At 58.2% G+C, this 25,177-nt stretch overlaps 1 protein-coding gene and 1 long non-coding RNA gene across 2 annotated transcripts; one reads left to right on the top strand and one right to left on the bottom strand.

Moving 5' to 3' along the window:
- Positions 1-559: 559 nt before the first annotated feature.
- On the bottom strand, positions 560-24,953 carry POLD1 (DNA polymerase delta 1, catalytic subunit). The gene is made up of 27 exons (XM_036068114.2): positions 24,825-24,953; positions 15,589-15,834; positions 15,146-15,259; positions 13,278-13,427; positions 13,070-13,195; positions 12,831-12,999; positions 12,670-12,751; positions 12,464-12,593; positions 11,760-11,926; positions 11,343-11,447; positions 9,594-9,734; positions 9,401-9,511; positions 8,849-9,040; positions 8,575-8,663; positions 8,388-8,504; positions 8,075-8,188; positions 7,611-7,758; positions 5,013-5,108; positions 4,763-4,900; positions 3,688-3,863; positions 3,199-3,351; positions 2,955-3,057; positions 2,061-2,193; positions 1,862-1,975; positions 1,465-1,517; positions 1,277-1,374; positions 560-753 (listed from the first exon to the last, which is right to left on the bottom strand). The coding sequence occupies exons 2-27, from the start codon at positions 15,788-15,790 to the stop codon at positions 648-650; spliced, it is 3,327 nt and encodes a 1,108-aa protein (XP_035924007.2). The 5' UTR covers positions 15,791-15,834; positions 24,825-24,953; the 3' UTR covers positions 560-647.
- Positions 3,755-5,785, top strand: LOC118520234 (uncharacterized). The gene is made up of 2 exons (XR_013444214.1): positions 3,755-3,848; positions 4,683-5,785. It is a non-coding gene; the product is annotated as an uncharacterized LOC118520234 (long non-coding RNA).
- Positions 24,954-25,177: the final 224 nt, after the last annotated feature.

The following is a 25,177-nucleotide window of genomic DNA, read 5'->3' as shown; positions in this document are numbered from 1 at the left end:
ACCAGAGGGGGAGTGGGTTGCTGGGGATGGGGGGCACATGACATCGAGGGGCAGATTCAAGCACCGATGGGGTCAGAAGGCAAGGCGGGGCTGCCGGGACTCTCAGGAGTGGACGTGGCCTGGGAGGGGGGGGGTGTCTCTGAGGAAAACCCAGGCCCAGAGCCTGTGAGGACCCCAAGGTGGAAACATCGTGGGTGTATGACATGGGACGGGGGGCGTCCCCTGGGTTGTGCCGGGGAGTGGGAGCTTCTGTGCGAGGGGCTGCCCCAGGCCTGGAGGAAACAGGTCAGCACCTGGAGGGCGGGGCGGTCCAGGCAGAGGAGGATGTGTGGTTAGACGTTCACTCAGGGCCTTGAGGGAGGGTCACAGGGGGAGACTGAGGCAGGCACGACTTTCATGGGGCTGGCAGCAGTGCTGGGAACCCAGGGGTCTTGGAGGGAAGGTGAGGAAGTCAGCGGGGGTTTCCTGGGGGTCAGGGGACCCCAGTGAGTGGAGATGACCCACCTGGGCCAGGGTTCATGACAGTGGACCCCACCCACCAAAGACCACAAGGTGCCAGGAAACAAAAGGCCTGAACTTTATTAATTCTCTGCCAATACTGCCCCCCCGCCCCCCAGCCCTGGTGAGAAGCCTGCCCCGGTCAGAGGTCACCAGGCCTCAGGGCCGGGAGGGCCAAAGCGCCTCAGAAGCTGCTCCTGGTCTTCCAGGTCCTTCCGAACCTTCTTGCGCATGTAGAAGATGGGGCAGTCCCGGCTGTGGGCGGGGTGGGGGTCAGGGTCAGGACTGGGGCGCTGCCCGGCCCGCTGATGGGGCCGGGGCCGTTCCCAGGACTTTGGCCCCCGCCTGCTGCCCACCCAACCCCCCTCCAGGGGCAGGCTGTTTGCTCAGCGGGCATGGGGGGAGCTGTAACAGCGGGTACCCGCGGAGGCGCTGGGCTCCACCAGCCGTATATCACCTGTCACCTGGCGTGGGAACCAGCCCCGCCCACCTGTTCCCTGGGGAAAGCCTGGCCCGGCCTGGGGGAGGGGGCCAGGGCCGAGGTGCGCGTGCGTGTGTGTGCGTGTGTGTACGTGTGTGTGTGTGTGCGTGTAAGAGCAGAAGAGAGAGAACCGCGGTCATTTCCTGGGCAGCTGCTGGCCCCCGGAGCGAGCCCTCCCCACAGCAAGGCCGGGACACCCAGAAAGTCAGCCAGCGCGCCCCCAGGGCCTTCGGGTCAGGGCTCCGGTGCCCAGGCCCGGGAGCTGGGAGGGCGGGCGGCAGGCGGGCCCCCGCGTACCTGGTGCAGATGACATCCTCGTGCAGGCTGCCCTGACAGCGCTGGCACTGGGTCCAGAGGCGCGAGAAGCGCTCCTCCAGGGCGTTCAGGTGGGACACCTGGGGGCAAGAGGGCTGAAGGTGGCCCCGGCCCCCCCCGCGCCCTCCCCTCGCCGCCCCCCCGCCCCCCCCACCCCCTCCGCCCCTCACCTCCTTCTGATACAGCTCGGACTCCCGAGGCTGGCAGAACTTGCACACGGCTCCTGGCAGAGGGGGCGGGGCGGCACAGGGGAGCTGGGGCCCAGCCAGGGCCTGGGCCGCCCTATCCCTGCCCCTTCCCCACCCGCTGCCCATCCCGGCTTCTGAAAGTCCCCGGAGACAAGAGAACAAGGGAGCAAGTGTGTGGGAGAAAACTCCCCGGGGAACTCCCTGGGCGGGGGGCCCAGGACCCTCGAGGGGGTGCCTGGAAACGGGAGCCCCCACCCAGGGGCCAGGGCCCATCCGGGTGGCGCTGCCAGCTCGTAGGGCGGGGGCCGGGAACCTCAGCGATGGAGGAACCGGGTCGGGGGTGGGGGCCGGGGGCCCGGGGCCGGGGGCCGGGGCTCACCCTGGTGACTGAGGACCGTGCGGCAGCCGATGCAGCAGCTGTGGCGTTTGGCAAAGGCCAGGAGGCCGCCCACCTTGCCCGTGAGCACGGTCTTGCAGCGCGTGTGGTCACCCCCTGCAGGTGAGAGCAGGCAGTGGGCCTGGGGCCGTCCGCGCCCCCCGGCGCCCCCCGCCCCGCGCCGGGCATTCCCCCGGAGTACTGAGCAGCACGGCCTCGGCGCGGCCCTCGCCCAGGATGGGCTCGAAGATGCGCAGGAGCGGCTTGGCGAGCTGCTGCTCCAGGTAGTACTGCGTGTCGATGGGCAGGCTGTGCTCCAGCACGAAGAGGGGGTCCTGCGGACACAGCGGCCGGCAGCCGTCACGCGGGGTGGCGGGAGCACGCTGCGCGGCCAAGGGCGCTGGGAGCCGCTGGCGTGGGGCTCCCAGGCGTGACTGCGGGCGGCGGCGTGGGGCAGTCAGCGGGCACGGGGGCCGCCCCGCGGAGTGTGGCATCAGCGGGGGGCATGGGTCTGGGATGGTGTCAGAGACCAGGAGGGGTCCCTGGCCGTGAGCTGTGATCCACGCTGGGGTCCATGGGTGGCGGTCCTCAGGTTACCAAGCAAAGGTCAGAGGTCACTGCTGGGGGGTGTGAAGGTGGACAGTAGCCGGGTGGGGGTGGGGGGGGCGAAGGCTAGAAGCCAAGATATGAGGGGGCGGGACCGGAACTGGGGACTGAGGAAGGGGTCGTGGGGGTCACTGGCCATCAGGGTGGAATGGGGGAGGACATGAATCCTAGAGAATTATGGGTTGGAGAGCAAGGACCAAGGAGAGAGACACACAGAAACAGAGACGGTGAGAGCCGGTGTGCACGGTGAGGCTGGGGCCTCTGTAGGGGGAGTGAAGGAGGGGTCAGAATGGGGGGGCCTCCAGAGGGCACAGGAGGCCTGGGAGAGAGGCAGCATGGAGCCAACTCCCAGGGGTGTGTTGGGGGCGGTTCTCAGGGCCCCATGGGGCCCACAGAGGGAAACACACCCCCCCACCAGCCGCCAGGCTTGGAAAGCAGAAGTGAGAGCTGAGGGGAGCTGGGCGGGGCTGGCAGCCCAGGTGGGCCTGACCTCGGACTTCATGTAGGCAGCCACGCCCTTGGCAGCGCCGATGATCACGTAGGGGACACGGTCGCCCAAGCTGGGCGCACTCCCGGGGTCCCGCTTCCTCATCCTGCGGGGAGACCGGGGCGGCCGGGCGGGTGAGGGCAGGTGGGACGGCGGGGGCGGGCGGGGGGCGTAGGAAGCGGCGCCCAGCTGGCAGGAGAGGGGCTCTTTCTGGGCGGCCCCGCACCCCCCACCGCGCCGGGCGGACCTCTCGGCCAGCTCCACATGGGCCTGCTTGCCAGCGTAGTCCGCGGCCGCGCGGGTCAGCTCCTTGGTGATGACCAGCTGGGAGATGTCGATGCGGTTACACAGCAAGTCGGAGATGACGTCCTGTGCGTGGGCCACAGCGCCCGCGGGATCTCTGCAGGGACCGGGGGGGCGGGGGGAGGATGTGTGTGTGTCGCCAGCGGCTGCCGCGGGCCGGGCTGGTACCTCCACCACCCCCGAGCCTGGGGGGCCAGGATGTGCTCTGGGGGCTGAGGCCCAAGGCGGGGAGGGACAGGGCCAGGCCACAGGCTGCAAGGTGGCAGAGGCGGGGCCCAGACCCACAGCTGTCCAACCCCACACTCTTTCCACCGTTCCCCCACTGAGGACGAGCTGGCCCTGACACCTGTGTCCCCAGGGGAGGAGGAGGCTGGGGGCCTGGACCCCTGGGTCTGAGGGAGAGGGGCTGCGGGTAGGGTAGGGTCCCACCCACCTGTCAATGAGCAGGCGGCGCAGGGACGCAGTGACGAGGTTGGCCACGAGGGGGCAGTTGTCCCGGCGCACGGCCTCCAGGCCCTTGCAGTCCATGCGGTCATGAGCGTCCGGCTGGGAGGAGAAGAGCAGGCCGGCGTACCGCTTCTTGCTGATGAGCAGGTAGGGAAAGTAGACCTGGAGGGGGACCCATGGCTGAGACCCTCGAGACTTCCAGAGGCCTGAGACTTCCCTCAGAAACAGGACACACAGGGCTGGTCTGTGCAATGCGGGATTGGGACACTGGGGGGCATGGACCCTAAGACCCCAGCGCCTGAGCCCAGGGACACCCTCAGCATTCCAGGGGCCTCAGATGTGAAACAGAGACTGGGATAAACCTAGAGATAGGTCCTAAAGCACAAGATCCAGACATGGGGGTGTAGCCTGGAGAGCCCCAAATCTGGGTCTAGAACAGACCTGAGGCAGACAGGGGTACAAGGAGCTGAGACTTAGGCCCAGGAGTGAGCCCTGAGGTAGGGGCTTCTCAAAATTGGGAAGCTCCAAATTTGTGAGCAGATATACCCAAGACCTGACCCCAAGTCTGAACCTTGGGAATAACATGCAGTGTGAGTCCCCAGACCCTAGCCTGATTCCTGCTGGGCGCCAAGGAGCACTGGCCAATGAATGGTGCCCCGATCCAAGATTCGCCCCATCAGGGTCCCCAGCGCCCGAGGCAGCCCCCACACCCAAAACCAGAGATGCTCTAAGACTGACAAGGTTTTCAAAAAATACACATTGTCCTGTAGAGCAAAGCCCAAGGCTTTAGAGGTTTTCAAACTCACGAGAATCCAGCCAGCAAAATACCTCAAAACTGGGGCATGTGAACATAAAGAATGGGATACCCAGAGTACCCAGATCAGGGCACCCCAAAATGGAGAGACCCTGAGCTACACTGGGGTTCTCCAGATGCTGACATACCAGGGGAACCTCACGAGAATGCATTCTTAAACTTCGCAGGCACCAAGAATCAGAGATCCTCTGAAACCTGCAAGGCCCACACCTGCCCACTCCAAGCCCCGAGGGAGGCTCCCACTTACCTTTTCAAACTCGAGCCGGATCGGCGGGGGAAAGTGGCCTGACACCCAGTCTGCGGCCTCCCGCCCCAGAGCCATCGCCTCGGCCACAGAGGAGACACCAAATCGGCACATGACTGAGTCAGTGTCACCATACACCACCTGGGGAGGGGTGTGTGTGATGGGGAGGCAGGGGGAGAAGGGGGCCAACCCCTTGCACTCCCCCAACCAGCCCCGGGCCCATCCCTGGACAGCAGGTGGGGTGGCCTCTGACCTTGGCGTGGGCGCCATAGCCATTCTCCACCGTGTACTTGGACTCCACGAGCTGCTTTGTTTTCTCAATCATCTGGCGCCCGAACCCAGTGACGCTCTGTCAGGGAGAGAACCAGGCAGTGAGGGCCCAGGAGCCATCTACAGTGAACACAGGCTCAGGGTGCCACCCGCGACCTCCTGGGGGCTCGGACGAGTGACTCTGCCCCTCTGAGCCTTGATTTCCGAATCTACAAAATGGGGCTACTAAGCTGTTCCTTAGGTCTGTTGGAAAGAACTGGCTCCCTGGCCCAGAGCTCTGGGCACAGAAGAGGAATGACTGCAAAAAAAGGCATGTTGGCAAGGCCAAGGCCAGAAGAGGCCATCAGCACCCCGTTTCCCTCCACAGAGATGCCCTGCATGTGGTGACCCTGCAGGCAGCTCTCCATGGTGCAGGACCACCGGCACTCCTGGCCCCCTCCCTGAAAGCCAGCAGTGCTACCCCACATCCTTGGGCAACCGGAAATGACCTTACATGCTGTTAAATGCCCCCCAGGGTCGAGAGTTGTGCTAGCCTGATGGAGAAACTTTCCAACAGTCTTACTTTACAGGAAACTGAAGCTGGGGCAGTGGGGGGCCAGGGGGCACACACCAAGGAGAAATGGGTGTGACTCTTCTGTTTTGGTTTGTTTGGACCCAGTCAGAAGACCTCTGTCTTTTAACTAGAGCATTTAGGCGACTTACATTTAGTGTAGTTATTGATCATATCTGGGCTTAAATCTACCACTTTACTATCTGCCTTCTGTTTGTTTCACCTGTTCTGTGTCCCTTTTTCTTTCCTTCATCTTTTCCTGGAATGATTCTGTGGTTTCGGTTTTGGTTTTTTATTCCATCTCCCTGCCCCTATAAGCCTGAGAGACAGCAATAAGAAAGGAGGCTAAGAAACAGACATGAGAGAGGGACAGAGGAAAGGGTGAAGAAGGAAAAGACAGACAAGATGAGGAAGCAGTAGCCCTGATGAGGGAGCTCCAGGGGAAAGAAAGCCAAACCCCCCTGGCCTGGCCTCTGCTCAGGGGCTGGAGTCTGACAGCCAAACACCCACCTCTTTCCACCAAGGAGGCTGGGGACGCCCCAAGGAACTATGAAAGGCCAATGAGAGGAGTTTGGGTGGGATGCACTATGGGATGAACCTTGCCCAAAGAGAGGCCTGGCTTTTACAGGGAACCTCTAAGCCCTTGGAACATCCTAAGAGAGTGTCTTTGTTCACCTAGGACCTTGGACTATCCTAACAACATGACTCACAGTGAGGCATTGGGCCACACGGTATCAGCCTGACCTCTGTCTGTAAGGGCCGGAGACCAAGTAACGAAGGTCAGTCGCACAGATGGCTCCGTGCCTACGTGACTGACCCCAATAAAAACCCGGGACACAGAGGCTCCAGTGAGCTCCCCTAGTGGGAAACACTCCATGCACGTCGTCACACATCAGTGCTGGGAGGAATGAGCACTGTCTGCATGACTCCACTGGGAGAGACAATTAGAAGCTCCGTGCCTTTGCCCTTGGCTGATTTTAATCCCTATCCTTTAACTGTATTAGGTCATAATCACGAGTGTGATGGCTTTTCTGAGTTCCTCCAGTCCTTCTAGTGGATCACAGGAGGGGAGGGTGATCTCGGGGGCCCTGGGACTGAAGGTGGGTGGGTGTGTACACAGGCCTCTCCCACCAAAAAGCCCAGTCACCGGCAATTCTTCAAAGTCTTCCACCCAGAGCCACATGAGGACTGACATAGTGACAGATACAGAGGGAGCTTCCCATGGCTGGGAGCAACCAAGTTTGGAATGTGCCGAGACCCAAAGCCCAGGGAAAGGAGCTGGACAGGAAGACCTTTCTAAGGCCACGAGCCGAGGCACTGATCCCAGCCTGGCAGAACCTCAGACCCAGATCCTCTGTGATCTGACCGTGGATCTGTTTTCCTGTCCGAGCAGCAGAGCTGCCTCTGGTAAACAGGCCTGGGACGCTGCTGCAGGGCAGGGAGGGAGGCAGCGGGCTCTCAGAGCAGAGCACGGACCAAGCACCTTCACACCTGGGGTGGGAAGAAGCACCTTCACACCCGCTCCTTCAGTGACGGAGCGCGCCCAGCAAATCCAGCGTCAGAGCCCGGCTGGGCTACTGGTTGGCCCCCCGCACTGCCCCAGCCCCCATGAACAGAGACACAGCCCTGTTCTCCCAACAGGCGGGAGGGAACCTGCCCTTTGCATCCCCACCCCGACCAGGGGAGGAGGTGGGCGGGGTCTGTCAGATCGACTATGACAAACGGAATGAATGAGCAATGAACAAAACCTCCGCTCACCCCACCACTCCCCCTCCCTCCCCTGCTTCATCTGCCTGCCGAGCCCTTGGCGCCAACTGCCTTCCTACACGCATTTACTGCTGTCACCGTCCGTGTACCCCCGAGGCTGCGTGCTGCAGGAGGGCAGGAACCCTCGTCCGTTTTGCCACCTGCTGGCCCCACAGAGAATGTTCAGCGAGTTGGGGCAACGTGACCTCTACCACACGGAGAGCTGGTTCTCCTAGGGAGGGGTTGTCTGCTCCCCCCTGCCTACTGTGGAAACCGAGCACTCACCTGAGAGATCTCCAGGCACGGCAGCTTGCCCACCTGGGCACCAGTGAAGCCATAGACAGAGTTGGCGCTCACTTTCAGTGCCAGCTGCCGCCCGTCCAAGACCTGCCGACGCAGGGGGTCTGTCTCCTTGGCCAGCTCAGCCTTGGCCCTGGAAGGACAGGAAGCCAAGGCTACTGACACAGTGCCCCAGATCTCAGGGAGAGATGAGAGGCCAGGGCCTGGGCACCGGTTAGGGTGCCTTTCTAGAAATGAGTGCCGTGTACTGGTGTGCAGGCTGGGCACTGCAGAGAGGCGCCCAGCAGAGGGGGCCAATGGGAGCAGTCTGGAGGGGCGTCTTGTTCCAAGTCACACAGGGCTGCAGTTAAGTGTGGCATAGCAATCCTGGAGTGACCCACAAGGGACAGGGACTGACGAGGAGCCTCAGCAAGTTTGAGCGGGGGTGGGTGTGATGCTCAAGAACCCACCTCTTCCGGGCGCTGAGCAGGTTCTCCAGGATCTGGGGCAGCAGCCCTTTCCGCACTGATGTCTTCACAAACTCATCCCCTGTGGGTGTCTTGATGAACTGATCCTCGGTCAGCCTGGGTCAGAGGATGGGGGGGGGGGAGGGCGTGAACCTGGCTTCCCCATCTCTTCCTCCTCCAGACCCTTCAGGTTCTCCCCACCTCTCGAGTCTCCCCTCTACTCCCCTCCCCACTATTTCTGGGCCCCCGGCCCTGCCCAGACTAGAGCTAGCCCCCAGGCAGTCCTGGGATACACAGGATGAAGAGGGGGCCATACCCTAGTTTCTGGGCAGCCCCGGGCCGCAGGAGCGTGGTGTAGCACAGATTGTGGGCCATCATGATGGACGGGTACAGAGAGGAGAAGTCCAGGGTGGCGATGGGCACATCGTAGTACCTGGGAGGGTGCAGAGGAATCAGGCCCGGGAATCCCGAGCCACCCTCCCCCCGCAGCCACGGGGCCTCACCCTTTGAGGGGCTCGATGACTGTGGCTCCCGTGTAGTCCTCGCCGCCCTCCGTCTTTACCACGGGCATCAGCAGTCCCTCGCGCATGGCCTGGGAGGGCAGAAGTCGGTAAGTGGAGGCAGGAATGGGCAGGGCAGACCAGAAGAGGGAGGAGGAGGAGCAGGGAAGGGCAGCCGGGTGTCACGGCCCAGGAGCCACAACGAGCAACCAGAGGCCAGGAGTGGCACTTGCTGGGGGTGTTGTCACCGGGCCCACCCTCAGCTCCGCCCACTGACCTGCCGCAGCAGCTGGGACACGACCTTGACCTGCTGGCCACGGCTGAGCAGGTAGCCGAGGGGCACGCCAGTGACCCGCGCCATCTCCATGGCGTTCACCAGCACCATGAGCCGCTCCAGCAGCCGCAGGGGCAGGAAGGCGTCCTTGAGGCAGTACACAGCCAGCCGGCGGCGCGTCTGGTCATTCCCGTTCTGGGGACACGCACGGCTGGCGTCAGGGTCAGGCAGAGGGCGAGGGTCTGGGTACGGAGCGGGCGGGGGGAGGTCAGGGAGTTGACAGGGTCCGAGGGAGGAGGGCGCCGTCTGAAGGGCGAGTGTGGACTAGAGGGGCGGGCAGGAGAGCGGAATAAAGGTCACAGCGCCAGAGGTCATGTGAGCGGGCAGGAATGGGGAGTCACACCTGCAGGGTGAGGTCGCCAATCAAAAGCAAGAGGTCAAGGTCAAAGTCGGGAGAAGAGCTGGGAGGCTGAAGCCCCCGGTCAGGAAGGCGGGAGGCTGAGGTCAGAGCAGGTGGAAGGAGGGGTCAGAGGTCACAGGCCGGCAGCCAGGCACCTGCAGGTCGGTGATGATGCTGTGCTGCACGTCCTCTTTCTGCTCGCCCAGGAAGTGGAAGCTCACGGCGTTGAGCGTGTAGGAGCGGAGCTTGTACTCCCGCAGCAGCACCTGCGGCAGGGGGCGCAGGGTGGGCCCGGGGCCCCGGCGGCAGTCCTGTGAGGCGGGCACCCGCCCGGCCCGGCCCGCATACCTGCAGCATGTCCATCTGCACGCGGCCCACCATGCTGACCACCTTGCTGTCCCGGCGGCCCGTCTGCTTGGACTGGAAGGACGAGTCCCGGATGTTGGAGCGGAGGCCAGACACGCGGCCCAGGAAGGGGAATGTATGCACCTGGAGGCAAAGCCCACGGGCAGGGCGGAGCTGCGGTGGGGAGCAGCCAGATCTGGGGACCTGCCCCCCACAGGGCCACGCCAGAGGCATGGAGACCAGACGGGCCACGACGCCACCTGGGATGCCACGCTCTTCCTGCAGGGAGCCCAGGGCTGGGTGGCCAGAAGCAGGGGCAGTTATGATGCAGAAAAAGCCTCTGGGGCCAGGGAGGCGTGGCAGGACGGGGAGAGTCAGAGGCCTGATGGCTGTGGGGCTGAGAGGCTAAGGATGGTGCCCAGTGGCTGGGGAGCTGCCCTCAGATGGGCAGCTGGAGGAGCAGAGCTAGGGACGATCTGAGCTCAGTGGGAAGGTGGTGTGTGCGTGGGCTGGGGGGCCTGGGGGAGAGTTGGGTGGGAGCACAGCAGGGGGCAGCACGGACAGCTAGGTCTGAGGTCAGGAGAGAGTGGTACCGGAAGGGAAGGCGGGAGGGCCAGGGTAGAGAGGAGAGGCCTGAGCCGGTGGAATAGCAGGTCAGGGGACGGAGGGGAGAGGAGCAGTGCCCCGTGTATAAATGCCTGACGGACAGGGATGGACTTCTTCCTGGCGCTGTTGGGGGCCGTTAACGTGACTTTTTTTTTTAATAGCATTCAATTTTATTTAAGTAGGTTCCATGCCCACGACCCTGAGATCAAGAGCCGCACGCTCTAGTGACTGAGCCAGCCAGGCTCCCCAAACGTGCTTTTTATTTTTCATTACAAAACAGACCAAACATAAGGAAGAAGAACGAATAATATAATATAACCCCCACTGTGAGCGGAATTGTCTCCTCGCCCCCACCAAATATGTTGAAGGCCTAACTTGCCAACGCTTCAGAATGTAACCTCATTCAGAAATAGGGTCTTTACAGGTGATCGAGCTAAGACGAGGTCACCAGCGTGGGCCCTGATCCCCTACAACCGCATCCTTAGAAAAAGGAGGGAAAAAAAGAAAAAGGGGAGATTTGAGCAGAGACACTCATAGAAGGAAGACAAGCTGAAGAATTAGGGAGATGGCCTTCCACACCCCAGGAATGTCTGAGACAACCAGAAGCTAGGAGAGGCCTCAGAAGGAACCAGCCCTGGGAGGCTCTGATCTTGGGCTTGGGATGACACAAGTCCGCAGTCCTGGGTTCTGGCAGCCCTAGCAAGCGAACGCACCCCACACGGTCACCCCCAGATTCAACAAGCCTCAAGGCATTGCCACACGCTTCGAGGAACCCCCCCTTTCCCTTATTTTTTTACTGACATATTTTAAAGTCCAGAAGATAAGACGCTATACCTGTGCACGCTTCAGTCTGCCCCTCAGACACACAAGCCTTTCCTTACTTAACCATAAGTGCCCTCCTTGCCTCGGCAAAAACCACGATAACCTTCTGGACTTTGAGCAGGGCAGGGATGGGGCCAGGGCTGTTTTCAGCGATGTCCCTGGAGCCACTGGGGGGCGGTGGGCTGCAGGTCCACAGCAAGACAGACCACCGCGGGGGACAGAGCCACAAGGGAGAAGGCAGCGAGGAGGAGCAGGGTGGCCGCCCACCCCTTGAGCCCCCAGTGGGGCTTCTGAAGGCAAGCCTCCCCCACCTGCCTGCCCTACCTTGAGAGTCTGGGCCCGGGAGATGAGGTACGGAAGGTCAAAGTTCTGAATGTTGTAGCCGGTGATCACATCAGGGTCCATGGTGCGAATGAAGGTTGACCATGCCTGGGGGTGGGAGCACACCAGGTCACCCTGGTTTGTCATCCTGATCGTCCCCCTGGCGTGGGTCCTCCCCACTCCTGGAACATTCCAGAAGCCCCCCCAGAGCAACCCTAGAGCCCTTCTGCCCATTGTAGAAAGACTGAGCAGGTGCTCCTGAAAATAACACAGAACTCAGAGGGGAAATGTTCACCCCTGCAAAGCAAAGGGATCTGAACCCGTGGACTGGGTGTCTCAGCGTCCAGAGGCCTTGAGCCTGGGATGTGGAGGCTGGGTGGGGGGTTCTGAGGAAATGAGGGGAAATGAAACAAGGGCCACCTGCAGCAGTTCCTCCTCCCGCTCGTAGCTCTGCACTTTGGCGCCCAGGATAGGGGCGCAGGGCCGTAGGGTGAGCGCCAGGCGCAGGAAGGGCTCCGGCTCACCCCAGCGCAGGCCCAGTGAGCAGATCTGGATCACAGGGTCCCGCTCGGGTTCAGGGAAGATACCTGCACAGGGAAGAAGAAGGGGGATGGATGCAGGGGACCAGACTCCTCCTTTTCCTTCATGACACATCAGGGCGGCTGCACCTCCAAATCTCCCCAGCCTGTCTACTCCGCTCTACCCCCACCGCCTGCAGACCCCGCACAACCCACCCTGGTTCCCCTATGCCATCATCTTCTGGCCCTCTCCCTGTCCCTCACAGACTGGGATGGCCCTGCCCCAGGGCCTTTGTGCTCGCTATTCTCTGCAGAGGGGTGTGTGCGCGTGTGTGTGTGTGTGTGTTGGGGGAGGCTGCCCATCCCTCTTCACAAGGCTTGCCTCATCACCCCGGAGGCCTTCCCTGCCCACCCGTCTGAGCTGCCCTGTCACTGTCACCACCATCCTCCTTCGATGGAGAATCTTACGATGACCTATCCACTTGCATGTTCACTCCCTTCTTCCCGAGAGTGAGCTCAGGAAGTGTGGGGACTGCTGGGGCAAGACCGGCATGTCACCAGTATCTAAAGGGAGGGCAGGAGGAGCTCCTGGCCCCGGAGACAGACCTTTGCGGCCAGCACACTCGATGTCAAAGCTGAGCACGCGCAGGGGTGCGATGCGCTGCCACTGCCCTTCCGGCGGGTGACTGACGACGTCAGACCACAGCACATCCGCCTCCAGCTGACACAGCGTGGCCTGTAGGGATGGGGCCTGTCAGGGGCTGCGGGGTCCCGGCTCTGGGCTCCCCCCTGCGCCCTGGGGAGCCCCGGACCTTCCCCTCCAGCCTCAGGACGTATTTCTCTGCCGGGAGTTCCAACCAGTTGCAGCCCACGATGTCCGTGTCCACCATGAACCTGGAGGGAGACGAGGATCAGCAGGGGGAAGCTGGCGGGGGCGGCGGGGGTGGAGGCTGAAGACAGGCAGGGGCTGTACCGGATCTCAAAATCGACATTGGCCTCATAGGGCGCGAAGCTGGGGGTGCCCAGGCCTGCCACACGGATGCCCTGCTCCAGGAGGCGGCGGGCGGGGGCCATGAGGCGCGGCAGTGCCAGGGTGATGCGCAGAAACGGGGAGGGGCCGTGCCCTTGGTACCCGAACATGCCTGCGGACAGATGAGGCTGGCACCGGCCCAGGGGGACCCCGACCCGCCTGGCCCCCGGGGCGGCACTCACTCTCCCGGGAGCACAGCTCCACAGACAGCACCGCCGGCCCCGTGAGCTCCTTCCCTCCACGCTGGTCCCTGCTGATGGCCACATTCAGCTCCCGCTGCAGGTCACCCAGGTGCTCGGGCCCAAAACCTGGTGCGGGCGAGCCGGTCAGAAGCACGGGCGGCGGGGGCGGCGGGGGCCAGAGCAGGTCTCGAGGGTCAGGGCCACTCACCAGGGGGCGCTGGGGTATAGAAGTAGGGCGCAAAGCCGTGGATGTGGCAGCAGACGGACACGCCCTCGTCGGTAACTCCGAAGGCACGGAGCACGGGCACGGGGCCACACGATGACGGCGGGGGTGCTCCAGGCGGGGGCTGGGCTGGGCCTGGGGGGTCACGGGATATCGCAGGGGCGACCCCTTCAGGCTCCTTAAAGGCTTGCCTCCCCAGGCTCCTCCTGGGCTGGGAACACAGCCCCCTAGTTCCTGCAGTTTGGGGGGCATCTGCCTGCTGTTCACTCCGCCTTGACCGCCTCCCCGCTGGCCTCCGTTTCCATCTTTGTCCCCCTAGAGTCCGTTTGCCACCGTAGGGCTAGAGCGAGCCCCCTGCCTTTTTTTGCAAAAAAATATTTTCTTTTAGAAAATAACACCGACTTCGCGTGTACAGTGTTATGAGCTTTAACACACATACAGACTCGTGTGACCACCACCAAAATCGGGGCGCAAGACAGGTCTGTCACTCCAAACAGCTCCTGAGAGACGTGCTTTTGTCACCACACCCCCTCCCACCACAAGCCCGGGCACTGGTGGTCCGTCCGCTCTCGGCCATTTACTTCTGTCTTTTTGAGACTGTCCATAGAAATGGAACTACACGGTCTGCTGGCTCCCGTCAGAGGAACCCTAGGGGAAATATCTAGGGGGGGGACTGCCTGGTCCTATGAAAAGAGTAGATTTAAGTCTTGTATCTCAATAAAGCTGGGGGGCGTGGTGGAAAAGGGTAGGCTGAACTCTAAGAAACTTCCAGGCTGTTTCCCAGAGGGGCTGCCACCCACCACGTTCCCACCGGGAGGGCGCGAGCAAGTGTTCCAGTTGCCCCGCATCCTCATCAGCACCTGGTGTCCTCGGTGCGCGTGTGCGTTAGCTCTTCTGATAAGAGCGTGTCTCACTGTGGCTGCCATGTGCATCGTCCCGACAGCCAGTGACACGGAGCGTCACCTCCAGGGCTGATTTGCCACTGTGCATCCTCGAGGGAACTGTTCAAGTGTTCTGCCCCCTCCCAGACTGGACTGTTTTCTGACTGTTGAGATCTGAACGTTCTTTACATATTCGTGGTACTGGTTTTGTGTCAGATATGTGGACTGTGAACGTTTCCTCCCTGCCTGTAGCTGTCTCTTCACTCTCTTAGAGGGCAGCCTTCTAACCTGCGAGTCGGCATGGGTCTCTCCAGCCAAAGGCTTTCCAACCCGCGCAGAACGGAGCCCCCAGGTCCTTGCCTGGGCAGACAGGGTCACACAGGCCGCCCCTACCCGCGTCTTCGCCCCCTGCTCCTGCCTCCCTGGGCTCCTGGCTGTTCCTTGAACATTCCAGAACTCTCCCTCCTCAGGACCCTCTGTCCAGAATCCCTCTTCCAGACCGCCCCATGGCTCCTTGGTGCCTCCTCAGACCTCCGAGATGCGCAGTCTGGCACCTCTGCCCTACCTTAGGTCCTTCCATAACCCTCATCGCCACCTGAGGTTCCATTTCCTTTTTTATTTTGCCTATCCTTTCAGAAGGTGAGCCTCGAAGAGCAGGGACCTGGTCTGACTGAAACAGGGCCCAGCTCAATGCAGATGCTGTGTTCCTGACACTGGATGGACAGATGGACGGATGGACGTCAAACCACACGCGTGTCCCCTCAGCAAGGAGCCAGCTCTTACCTTCAGGCCTCAATTGGGAGACACTCCCCACCTCCAAAAAGCCCTGCGGGACACCGTGCCCCCTTCCCCTCTTGCTGCCCCTCTGGGCACCCACAGCCCTGGCCACCTGCGTGGGCACTGTGTCCATGTCCTCCCTCAAAGCCCAGGGCCCCTCCTCCCTCCCACCAGGCCTCTGTCCACCAAGCTCACCCACGTAATGGTCAATCTCCAACTGCTGGAAGATGAGGGGCTCCGTCTGGGGGTCCAGGGGGGGCGGGGTGGGCCGCAGCCAGCGGGCATCTATGGCCGTTGGGGAGAACTGCCCTGGGTTGGGGGGAAGGGGAGACAAGCAGGCTACATGGAGTCGTGGTCCACCCAGCCCAGCCCATGACCTCTCAGGTGGCATCTGATGTGCCAAAGGAAAGTCAGGTGGACGTGGTGCTCTGGATCCAGCAGGTAACTCAGGAGAGATTAGGGGGTCAAGGTCAGAGCAGGAGCTGCAGGCAACAAAGTGGCATACTGGCACAGGGTCAAAGGTCAGCACTCCGTGGGGGCTCAGTGTGGGCCAGAGGCCAGAGGTTACAGGTGAGCTCCGTGGCTGACGTGGTTCCCAGGCAGGATGGGTGTGTGGGTGCAGGGGGTTCAGGCCTCACCGTCCACTGCTCCGTCCAGGCCCGGCTGCAGCAGCTCCTCCTCCTGTTCCTGCAGCCTGTGTTCTGCCTCCATCTCCTCCATCAGCGCTAGCTCCTCCTCGAACTGGGATGGCTGAGATGGCTCATCCTCATCCCAGAGGCCCCCACGGGCCCGCTTCGGGGGCACCCCAGGCCCTGGGCCTGGCCGCCGCTTGCCATCCATCCCGCTGGGCTAGTCAGGGCTGTGGGAGGGTTCCTGTCTTCTTCCTGGCCCCCCATGCACCCACCATGACCATGAGCCTTTTAATTCCCAGGAGTCGCACGACTCTACCCACAGGCTCACAGGGTGCTGGCAGTCGCCATGCCGAATAATCATTAGTTACTATAATTACAGCCCACTCCCCACCTCAGCTTAACCCTTTCCTCACACGCTCAAACCTTCCACATCCCTTTACCTGGCTGCCTGCCCTCCACCCACCACAGACTTGGTCCTTAGCACATCCCTTTCTTTCCCATAAACCTCTGTCTCTGATGCCGTCGCCCACCCGTCTCCCCACCTGCCCAGGCCTGAAACACAAATCTGATCTGGTCCCTTCCCAGCCCAAAACACTTCAGAGGCTTCCCATCTCCCTTCAAAACAAAACAAAAAAAGAAGCCCTTTCTCTTTTGAAATCATTTCAAATTTGCAGAACTGCATATCCTTCACCCAGATTCCCCGAGTATCAATTTGTTGCCACACTGGTTTCATCAGCCCCCTGTATGTAATATATGTAATATGCACACGTCATTACGTTATTTTCCCAAGCCATTTGAGCTAGTTGCCTGTCAGATAGATACCATGCCCCTTGACCTCTGCATACTTTAGCATGTATTGCTGAAGGACAAGGACATTCTCTCTCTCTTCCTTTTTTTAAGTACGTTCCACACCCAACGTGGGGCTTGAACTCACGACCCTGAGATCAAGAGTCACGTGCTCTACCAACTGAGACAGCCAGGCACCCCAAGGACATGCTCTCTTTTTAAAAATTTTATTTATTTGAGAGAAAGAGAGAGAGAGAGTGCGCGCACGAGCAGGGGGAGAGGCAGAGGGAGAGGGACGAGCAGACTCCCCGCTGAGTGGGGAGCCCGATGCAGGGCTTGATCCCAGGACCGCAAGATCATGACCTGAGCTGAAGGTAGACGCTTAACTGACTGAGCCACCAAGGCGCCCTCTACTAAGGACATTCTTTTAAACAAGCACAGTGTGATCAAATCCAGGACATTTAACAACGACTCAGTAACGACATAAACAAAGAGTCCATTTTCCAAAAAATGCCCTTTATAGTACTCTTCCCCATCCAGGATCCAAGGTAGCAAACACAACAAAAAACCAAAAGGAGGCTGCAATTTACACATTTATGTTTTGTTGTTGTACTTTTATAAACGTGACTTTTTAAGTTTATTTAAGTAATCTCTATGCCCAACGTGGGGCTCGAACTCACAACCCTGAGATCAAGAGTTGCGTGCTCTTCTGACTAAGCCTGTCAGGTGCCCCTGTTTATATGTTTTCTTAATTGCAACATATAAAAAATTATTTTGCGGCATGTTTTGACAAGATATGTTGCCATGAAAGTACATAACCTCTGGTAAGTTTGACAAAAGACCGTATTCAAATTAAGCCCATTCAGGTTGGTAACTTCACTCTGGTTCAGTAAGAGAATATTCTAAGAAAATACATTCTCAACTGTTTAAGGGTAAATAGCCATGATACATGCAACCTATTTTGAAAAAAAGTCTTTAGGTGGCATATGTGTAGAGAGGAGAAAAACAAAGCTTGAGCACGTGCAAATCATAAAACAAAAAGACCATGCCTTCTGAAACATATGCCCTTCTTAACTGTGAAGACCACTTGGAAGTAATTGTGATCTGTAACCTAGCGGGAGTTTCAAACCTGCTCTGTGTTCTGTGATACCTTGGAGGGGGGAGTTAGTGCCGTCACGATGCATAGCACTTAGGAAACGAAAGAAGTACCTGTTTAAAAAAAAAGGGGCGCCTGGGTGGCTCAGTCAGTTGAGTGTCTGCCTTCGGCTCGGGTCGTGATCCCAGGGTCCTGGGATCGAGCCCCACGTCGGGCTCCCTGCTCGGTGGGGAGTCTGCTTCTCCCTCTCCCTCTACCTGCTGCTCCCCATGCTTGTGCTCTCTCTCTCTCTGTCAAATAAATAAATAAAAATTCTTAAAAAAAAAAAAAGCAGAGGGAGAAATGTTAAAACACGTAATCTGGGTAAAGGGTATACAGGTGTTCTTTGTATTATTATTCTTTTGATCTTCCCATAGTTTAAAGTTATTTTATTTTTTTAAAAACTTTTATTTATTCATTTGAGACACAGAGATACAGAGAGAGAGAGAGAGAAAGCATGAGCAGGGAGAGAGGCAGAGGGAGAGGGAGAACCAGGCTCCTTGCTGAGCCAGGAGCCCAATGTGGGGCTCGATCCCAGGACCCTGGGATCATGACCTGAGCTGAAGGCAGACGCTTAACCATGAGCCACCCAGGCGCCCCTAAAATTATTTTAAAAAGAGAAATAAGTTTTTAAAAAGTACACGTCTCCTGGCATCTAGGCCTAGAGAGAGATTTATAGGAACCTAGGGCAGACTCCGGACCCAGCTGGGAGGGAGGGTGGGGAGGGGACAGGTCAGCTGCCCTGGGTTCCAGTGAACACCTCTGGATCCCATAACTCCCCCCACCCAACCCCATACCCAGTCTCCCCTTCGTCCTTCTTGTAACCAACCTCTTGCCTTGCGGCTGCCACAGAAAACACAACCCAAGACTACATTTCCCAGGGTGCACTGCTAGGGATGGTCACATTGTTATCTCATGGAAAGAATGACTGTGAGGTGTGCAACTTCCGGGACATCCTTCAAAAGAAGCTTCCCTCTATAGCCTCTTCCCCCTTCTTGATGGCTGGAACATGGATATAGTGGTGGTGACCGACCTTGACCACGGGGACATGGACAACACTGCAGGGAATGCAGGGCTCCAAGACGGAAGGAACCCAGGCCCCTCGACAACCTTCTGGGGCAGAGCTGCCTACCTTAGGGCAGTTGTGTGGAGAAATACACTTGTGTCTTGCCTGGGCCACTGTGCTGTAGGGTCTCTGTTACAGCAGCTTAGCCTAGACCTTAACAAATACAGCAGAGAAAAATTCTGAACTGACTGGGGATGTGTTGTTGCAAATGTTTGGGCTGGTGGCCACTGGACTACTCCTCAGCATTAGACAGTAGGCAGCTACTGACACACAGGATGGACGAATCTCGAAAACATGCTGCATGGAAACAGCCAGACGCACAGTACACATCGGAGGAACGGGGAATGATTGCTCAGGGGCATGGGGTTTCCTTTTTGGGGGGATGAAAATGTTCTGGAAGTAGACAGAGGTGGTGGATGCATAACACTGTGAACGTACTAAATGGTTAACCTCAGGCACCTAGGGGCGCCTGGGTGGCTCAGTCGTTAAGCGTCTGCCTTCGGCTCAGGTCGTGATCCCGGAGTCCTGGGAGTCCTGGAATCAAGCCCCGCATCAGGCTCCCCGTTTGGCGGGAAGCCTGCTTCTCCCTCTCCCACTCCCCCTGCTTGTGTTCCCTCTCTCGCTGTCGCTCTCTGTCAAAAAATAAAATAAAATCTTAAAAAAAAAAAAAAAAGTCTGCCTTCAGCTCAGGTCATGATCTCAGGGTCCTGGGATTGAGCCCCGCGTCGGGCTCCTTGCTCAGCGGAGGAGTCTGCTTCTCCCTCTCCCTCCGCCCCCAACCCCGTTCATGCTCTTTCTCTCAAATAAATAAATAAAATCTTTAACTTACCTACAACTGTCCACTTGAGAACATGTGCATTTCACTGTATGTAAATTCCACCTCAATGAAAACGTGAAAGCTGGAAGGCCACAATTCTGCATCTAGGGTTTATGCTAGGGATATACTATCACGTATGAAAATCTGCATTTACGAGGTTATTTCCGGCAGCATTGTTTGCGATCACAAAAGACTGGAAACCACCTAAATGTCCTCCCCTGGGGGGCTGTTTAAATAAATTACATTAACTCCGTTCCATGGAATATTATGCAGCTGTATAAAGGAATGAGGAAGCGCTCTATGTACTGATGTGGAGGGCTCTCAAAGACCCATAGTTAGAGAAAGTGAGGTGTAGAATGGTGTACTTACTTACACTGTTATCTTCTTGTATTAAAAAAAAAAGTCTAAAAAATGTTTGCCCTGATTCTTTCATTAGGAAACAAACCAAAGGACTGGGCTGCAAAACTACCTGTCGGGAATCTTCAAAAATGTCAATGTCATGAAAGGGGGGGGGGGGAAGGGGCAGGAAACTTATTTTTTATTTTTTTAAGATTTCATTTATTTTTGGGGGGGACAGAGGGAGAGGGAGAAGCATACTCCCCACTGAGCAGGGAACCCAACAGGGGGCTCGATCCCAGGACCCCAAGATCACGACCTGAGTCAAAGGCAGATGCTTAACTAACTGAACCACCCAGGCACCCCAAAGCATGTCTGTTGTCAATGCCTAATTCTGGAAAAATAGATAATAAACTGGTAACACTGGCTTCCCAGGGTGGGGGGGAGGGGGGACAGAACGGGACAGTTTTATTGAGATAGAATTCACATAGCATATGACCCATGCGTTTCAGGTGTATAGTTCAATGGCTCTTAGTATATTCAGAGCTCGTGTGACCATCACCATGGCCAATCTTAGAACCTTTTCATCACCCCAAGATGAAACCCCACACCACTTGGCCATCACCCCCACCCCACTTCTCCCAGTCCAAAGCAACCACTAATCTACTTTGTCTGTTGCTATGGATTTGCCCATTCTGGGCATTTCCTAGATGTGGAACCTTAGAATACGTGTCCATTGGTGTCTGGCTTCTTCCACTTAGGATAATGTGTTCAAGGTCTACCCATGATGCAGCATGGGTCAGTGCTTCGTTCCTTTTCATGCCTGAATACTTCCTCACCCTGTGGCTGTATCACGTTGTGTTTATCCTTTCGTCCGTCAGTGAACATCGGGGCTGTGTGCACCTGTTGCCTATTACGAGTAGCGCTGCTCTGACCGTGCATACAAGAGTTCTGTATAAGGAGGACTTGGAACAGACTCTCCTTTTGTGACTTCTGAATGCGCACTGTGTCTACAGGTAGCTTATCTCACAGGAGGAAAAAGCCTGGAGGCCTCTGCTCCAGCCTCGCAAGCAGCCAGAGAGACACAGAGTTCTGAGCTGCAGGTAGGGACCTGGAGGGTGTGGTGGGAGGGCAGTCAGGCAAGGTAGCATGAGAAGGAAAGAGGCCCCTGTGTGTCCTCTCAGTTGCCCAGGCACAGGACAGCAGCTGGGGAAACACGTGATCTCTCCCTTTCTGGACCCTCCATTGGCAAAGAGACAACAATGCTGGGTGCACACCCTGCCCCGGCTAAGACGCTGGTTTCTGGGACGCTCCCTCCCTCGGTGTTCTCATCCCATCTCTCCCAATCCCACCGCTTTCACTGCCACCTCTATGCTCACCAGGCTTCCCTTCCTGATTCTGGCCCAGACCGCTCCCCAGGGCCCCAGCCTGACAGAGGCAGCTGCTCACCATGAGGATGTCTGCTTAGGCATCCTGCACTCCAAAGCCAAGCCCCTCATCTCCCTGCAAACCTGCTCCTTGCACCTCCCAGTCTCCCCCAGTTCAGCAAAAGGCAGCTCCCATCAGGTCACCAACCTTGGAGTCACTCCAGCTTCTCTCCTCCCCTCAGACCACATGCTTGTTCCACCAGCAAATCTCATAGGCTCTACGAGACCTGAGTCTCACCACTTCCCAGCACCTGCACGGATCCCAGCCTGGTCCCTCTGGCTAAGATTTTCTGCAACTTTCTTTTGTGCATTGCTTTTGTTCTGTCTCCCCCTGCTGGAAGACAAGCCACGAGCCCAGAGCGGGCAGGGATCTGGTCGGTTTTACCACTGGAGCGTTCCAGAGTCTGCCGCAGAGCCTGGTACACAGTAGGTGCTTAAAAACCATCTGTTGAATGAATGAAGGGCCTCCTCCCAGGGTGTCCCTCATTCCACCCTGCCCCCATCAGTGTATTCTTCACACAGCAGCCAGAGGGATCCTGTACGAATAGGTCAGATGATCCCATCCCTCCTCTGCTCAGAACCTGCCCCTGGGTCCCATCTCATGCGGAGCTGAAGCAATGTCCGCAGGGTGGCCCACAGGACCCTGTGCAATCACCCCCTTCCTTTTTAGACACTATCTCCTGCCCTCTCCCTCTTGTTCATTTGGCTCCAGCCACTTGTTTCCTCTCTGTTCCTTAAGCATTCCAGGCTTGGTCCTACCTCAGGACCTTTGCACAGACTGTTACCTCTGCCCTACCAAATACTCTTCCCCAGACGTTCCCATGGTCTCCTCCCTTTCCTCCTTCAGGTTTTTGCTCAAATGTTACCTTCTCAGTGAGGTCTGTTTATTTTTTTTTTAAGACTTTTAAGTAATCTCTACACCCAACGTGGGGCTCGAATTCACAACCCTGAGATCAAGAGTTGCATGCTCCACTGACTGAGCCAGTCAGGTGCCCCCAGTGAGTCCTGTTTAAAAGGACAATCTCCAGTGCCCCATGCTGATACTCTCCAACCCCTTTCTCTGCTTCCTTTTTCCAGATGGCACTTATTGCTGTGGGATGCACTGTATCAGTTCTTAGCGTTCTCAAAGCATGGTCCCGGACCTGCAGCTTGAGCTTCAGGTAGAAACTTGTTGGAATGCTCAGGGTCAGACCCCACAGAATCAAACCCTCTGGGGGTGCGGTCTCGTAATCTGGGGTAACAAGCCCTGCAGGGATTCCAAGGCCACTTGATTCTGAGAACCACTGCTTACTTATCTTGTTCACTGTCCGTCCCACAATGTGAATGAAAAACTCTGTGTGACCAAGATTTTGTCTTGTTTCCTGCCATGTCTCGTGCACCCTGAAGAGGGCCTGGGGCAGAGGATGTGCTCTATATATTAACATCTACCGAATGAAGAATGAAGGAACTCACAGAATCTTCACAAAAACTTCCAAGGTAAGCAAAAGTTACCCTCCAACACAATGACTAGAACCAAGGCCCAGAGAGGTGAAGCTACCTGCCCAAGGTGGCACAGCTAGCTTGGAGGGTTCAAAGAGAGGCAGGCTCGCTCCAGAGCCCCACTGTTAACCAGCATCGCAGACTGCCGGCCTCCACGGTGAACTGCTCTCTGTCCAGCAGGGGACACAGACTGGAGATGGATTCCTCTGCTTGCTCACCCCCCGTATCCTGGCTCACACACAAAAGTAACTATTCGCTCTTGCCCTCCAGGAAACTACACACTTCCCATGCTTTGGCCTTGTCCCTCCCGTGGGCCTCCCTGACTCCTGCTACCCTTGTGGCAGGCCAGGGACCATCTGGGCCTGTGTCTGACTCCCTCACCAGATAGAACCCCTTCAGGACAGGGCAGGGTCTGCCGCTTCTCTGGGTCCTCGACGTTGCCCAGCACAGGGCCTGGCTTTGGGAAGTGTTTGCTGGATGAGATCACCCCTTTTTCCAACCACTTAACTCCTCTGCATCCACAGAGACTCAGCTCCAGTTAAACTCTTCCAGGACACGCAGCAGCCCCTGGGGGCACCCACTGCACCCGGAACTGCTTCAGAATGTGAGCTCCTCAAAAACAGGGGTCAGGGTCTCGCTCAAGTTGGGGTCCCAGCATCACTCAGCACAGTGCCTGCAACACAGGCCACTTCGAGTTGTGTCAGTTTAGACTCCTCTCAAGTATCACCAACTCTACAAGTCTTCCCTGAGCCCCTGCCGCTTCTCTCGCCTCCCCAAGACTAGTGCTGCCTCGTATTGGTTCATAGCACTCTGGATTGAGATCTCCTGTCCTCCCCCCAACCAAACTGAATTATCATCGGCTTCCCACTGCCCAGCAAAGGGCCTGCCATAAGAGCAGCTGACTGAAAGAAGGACTGAAGAGAAGGAAGAGCATTGCATGAGAAGGACACAGCGTTGCAAAGGCCGTCAGTGAGTAAGGAACCTCTCTAGGGGACAGGAGGCTTGGGTGGTGACATACAGCAAGGAGGGGGAGAGACAGGTAACCACAGGTTCCTGGCACGAGTGGGGCTATGAAGCTGAGAAGTTGACATCACTCTGCCCACTCACTGCCACCTCAGAGTGGCACCCCAAACCCGTTCCGCCTCAGCCTTCTCCATCCAACCTGTTACTCAAACCACATATCCCAGCCATCTGAGCTCTTCTTCCTTACACCCTGCTGGCTCAAACTCCAAAGACAACCTGAGACTGACAGCACTGCAGTCTGAGCCACCTACTATCCCCTCTTGCCTCCTAACTGGCCTTCCTCTTTCCACTCTTGTTCCCACTACAATCCCATCTTCACTCAGCAGCCTGTGAATTTTTCAAAACGCAGGCGGGTCCTGTTGCTCTGATGCTCAAAACCTTTCATGGCTCCCTGTGGAAGCTAGAATAAAAGACAAACCCCACACCAACCTCTACAAGGATCGGGTTCCCAACATGTCTTCCAACGTCACCTGTTTTCTTGGCTCCAGCTACAAACACACCAAACTTCTTCCTGCCTCAGGGCCTTTGCACTTGATGGTCTCTCTGTTCCGGCCTTTCTTTACATGGCCGACTTCTCTGTCAAATGTCACTTCCCCAGAGGGGCGATTTTTTATGACTCCAGCTAAAGAGACTGTCTACCCTGTTTTATCTCACTTCGTATAATATATCAAACACCGAAAGTACTGCTTTACCGTTATTACTTATCACTTGTCTACTGTCTGTCTTCTCCCCAAGCAAGGACTTTCTCTGACTTGTTCGGGCTGTAGCCTTTGCTTCTAGAACAGTGCCTGGCACAGGGTACTCAATATTTAGTGAATAAAGGATGACACCATGCCCCCATGTGCACCAATTCAGTCCTCCAATGCGTCCGGGATCCCGTCGCCCCAAAGACCCTCCAGGGTGCATCCCCCAGCTCGCCCCGGGGGCCAGGCGCCCAGCACAAGCGCCCCCCGCACGTCGAGGGCCCCCCAGACCCAGTCATCTTCCCGCGCGACCCGGCGCACGCTCCCACGACAACCGGCCCTTGCCCGTGTACCGCGCGCCCCAGAGCCAAAGGGATCCCTCCCGCCTCCTCGCCCCTCGCCCCCCTTCCTCAGGCCTCCATGCCCAGCTCCTCCATCCTCCTTCCCTGTCGGGCCGAATCCCTGCAATCGCCCTACTCCCCTTACTCACCCGCTTCAAACAGCGTTTCCCGCCACAGCCTACGCCGCCGTGACCCCTGACTCCGGCGCGCGCAGGCTCAGAGCCACTGGGCGCGGAGCTGGGCCACGCCCCTCCCGCCCAAATAGGGCGAGACCACGCCCCACAGGGGCTCGGGGCCGCGCCCCTCCGTCGACTGGGGCTAGGCCACGCCCCATCTTTCCAACTTGGCAGGTGGCCTCTTTCCATTTCCTATAAATTCTCGCCAAACCCCGCCCCGTCTTGAGGGAGTGCAACTCCTGCCAAACCACGCCCCCTCCCTATGATACCTTCGCGGATTTCCACTATCTGCGCGCGCAGCTGCGCGGCCCGCCACCTGTCCTTCC

This window comes from Halichoerus grypus, chromosome 15 (genome assembly GCF_964656455.1).
Source record: "Halichoerus grypus chromosome 15, mHalGry1.hap1.1, whole genome shotgun sequence".
NCBI classification, from domain to species: Eukaryota; Metazoa; Chordata; class Mammalia; order Carnivora; family Phocidae; genus Halichoerus; species Halichoerus grypus.
The sequence above is the reverse complement of the archived record's forward strand: the minus strand, read 5'-3'. Positions and strand labels throughout refer to the sequence as shown.

Excerpts from the sequence above, each read along its gene's own strand:
- POLD1 (XM_036068114.2), bottom strand. The coding sequence starts at position 15,790 with ATGGATGGCAAGCGGCGGCCAGGCCCAGGGCCTGGGGTGCCCCCGAAG. Across the intron at positions 15,260-15,588 it reads CCTGGACGGAGCAGTGGACG|GGCAGTTCTCCCCAACGGCC; the intron begins GTGAGGCCTGAA and ends CCCCCAACCCAG. Across the intron at positions 8,505-8,574 it reads GTCATCGAGCCCCTCAAAGG|GTACTACGATGTGCCCATCG; the intron begins GTGAGGCCCCGT and ends GCACCCTCCCAG.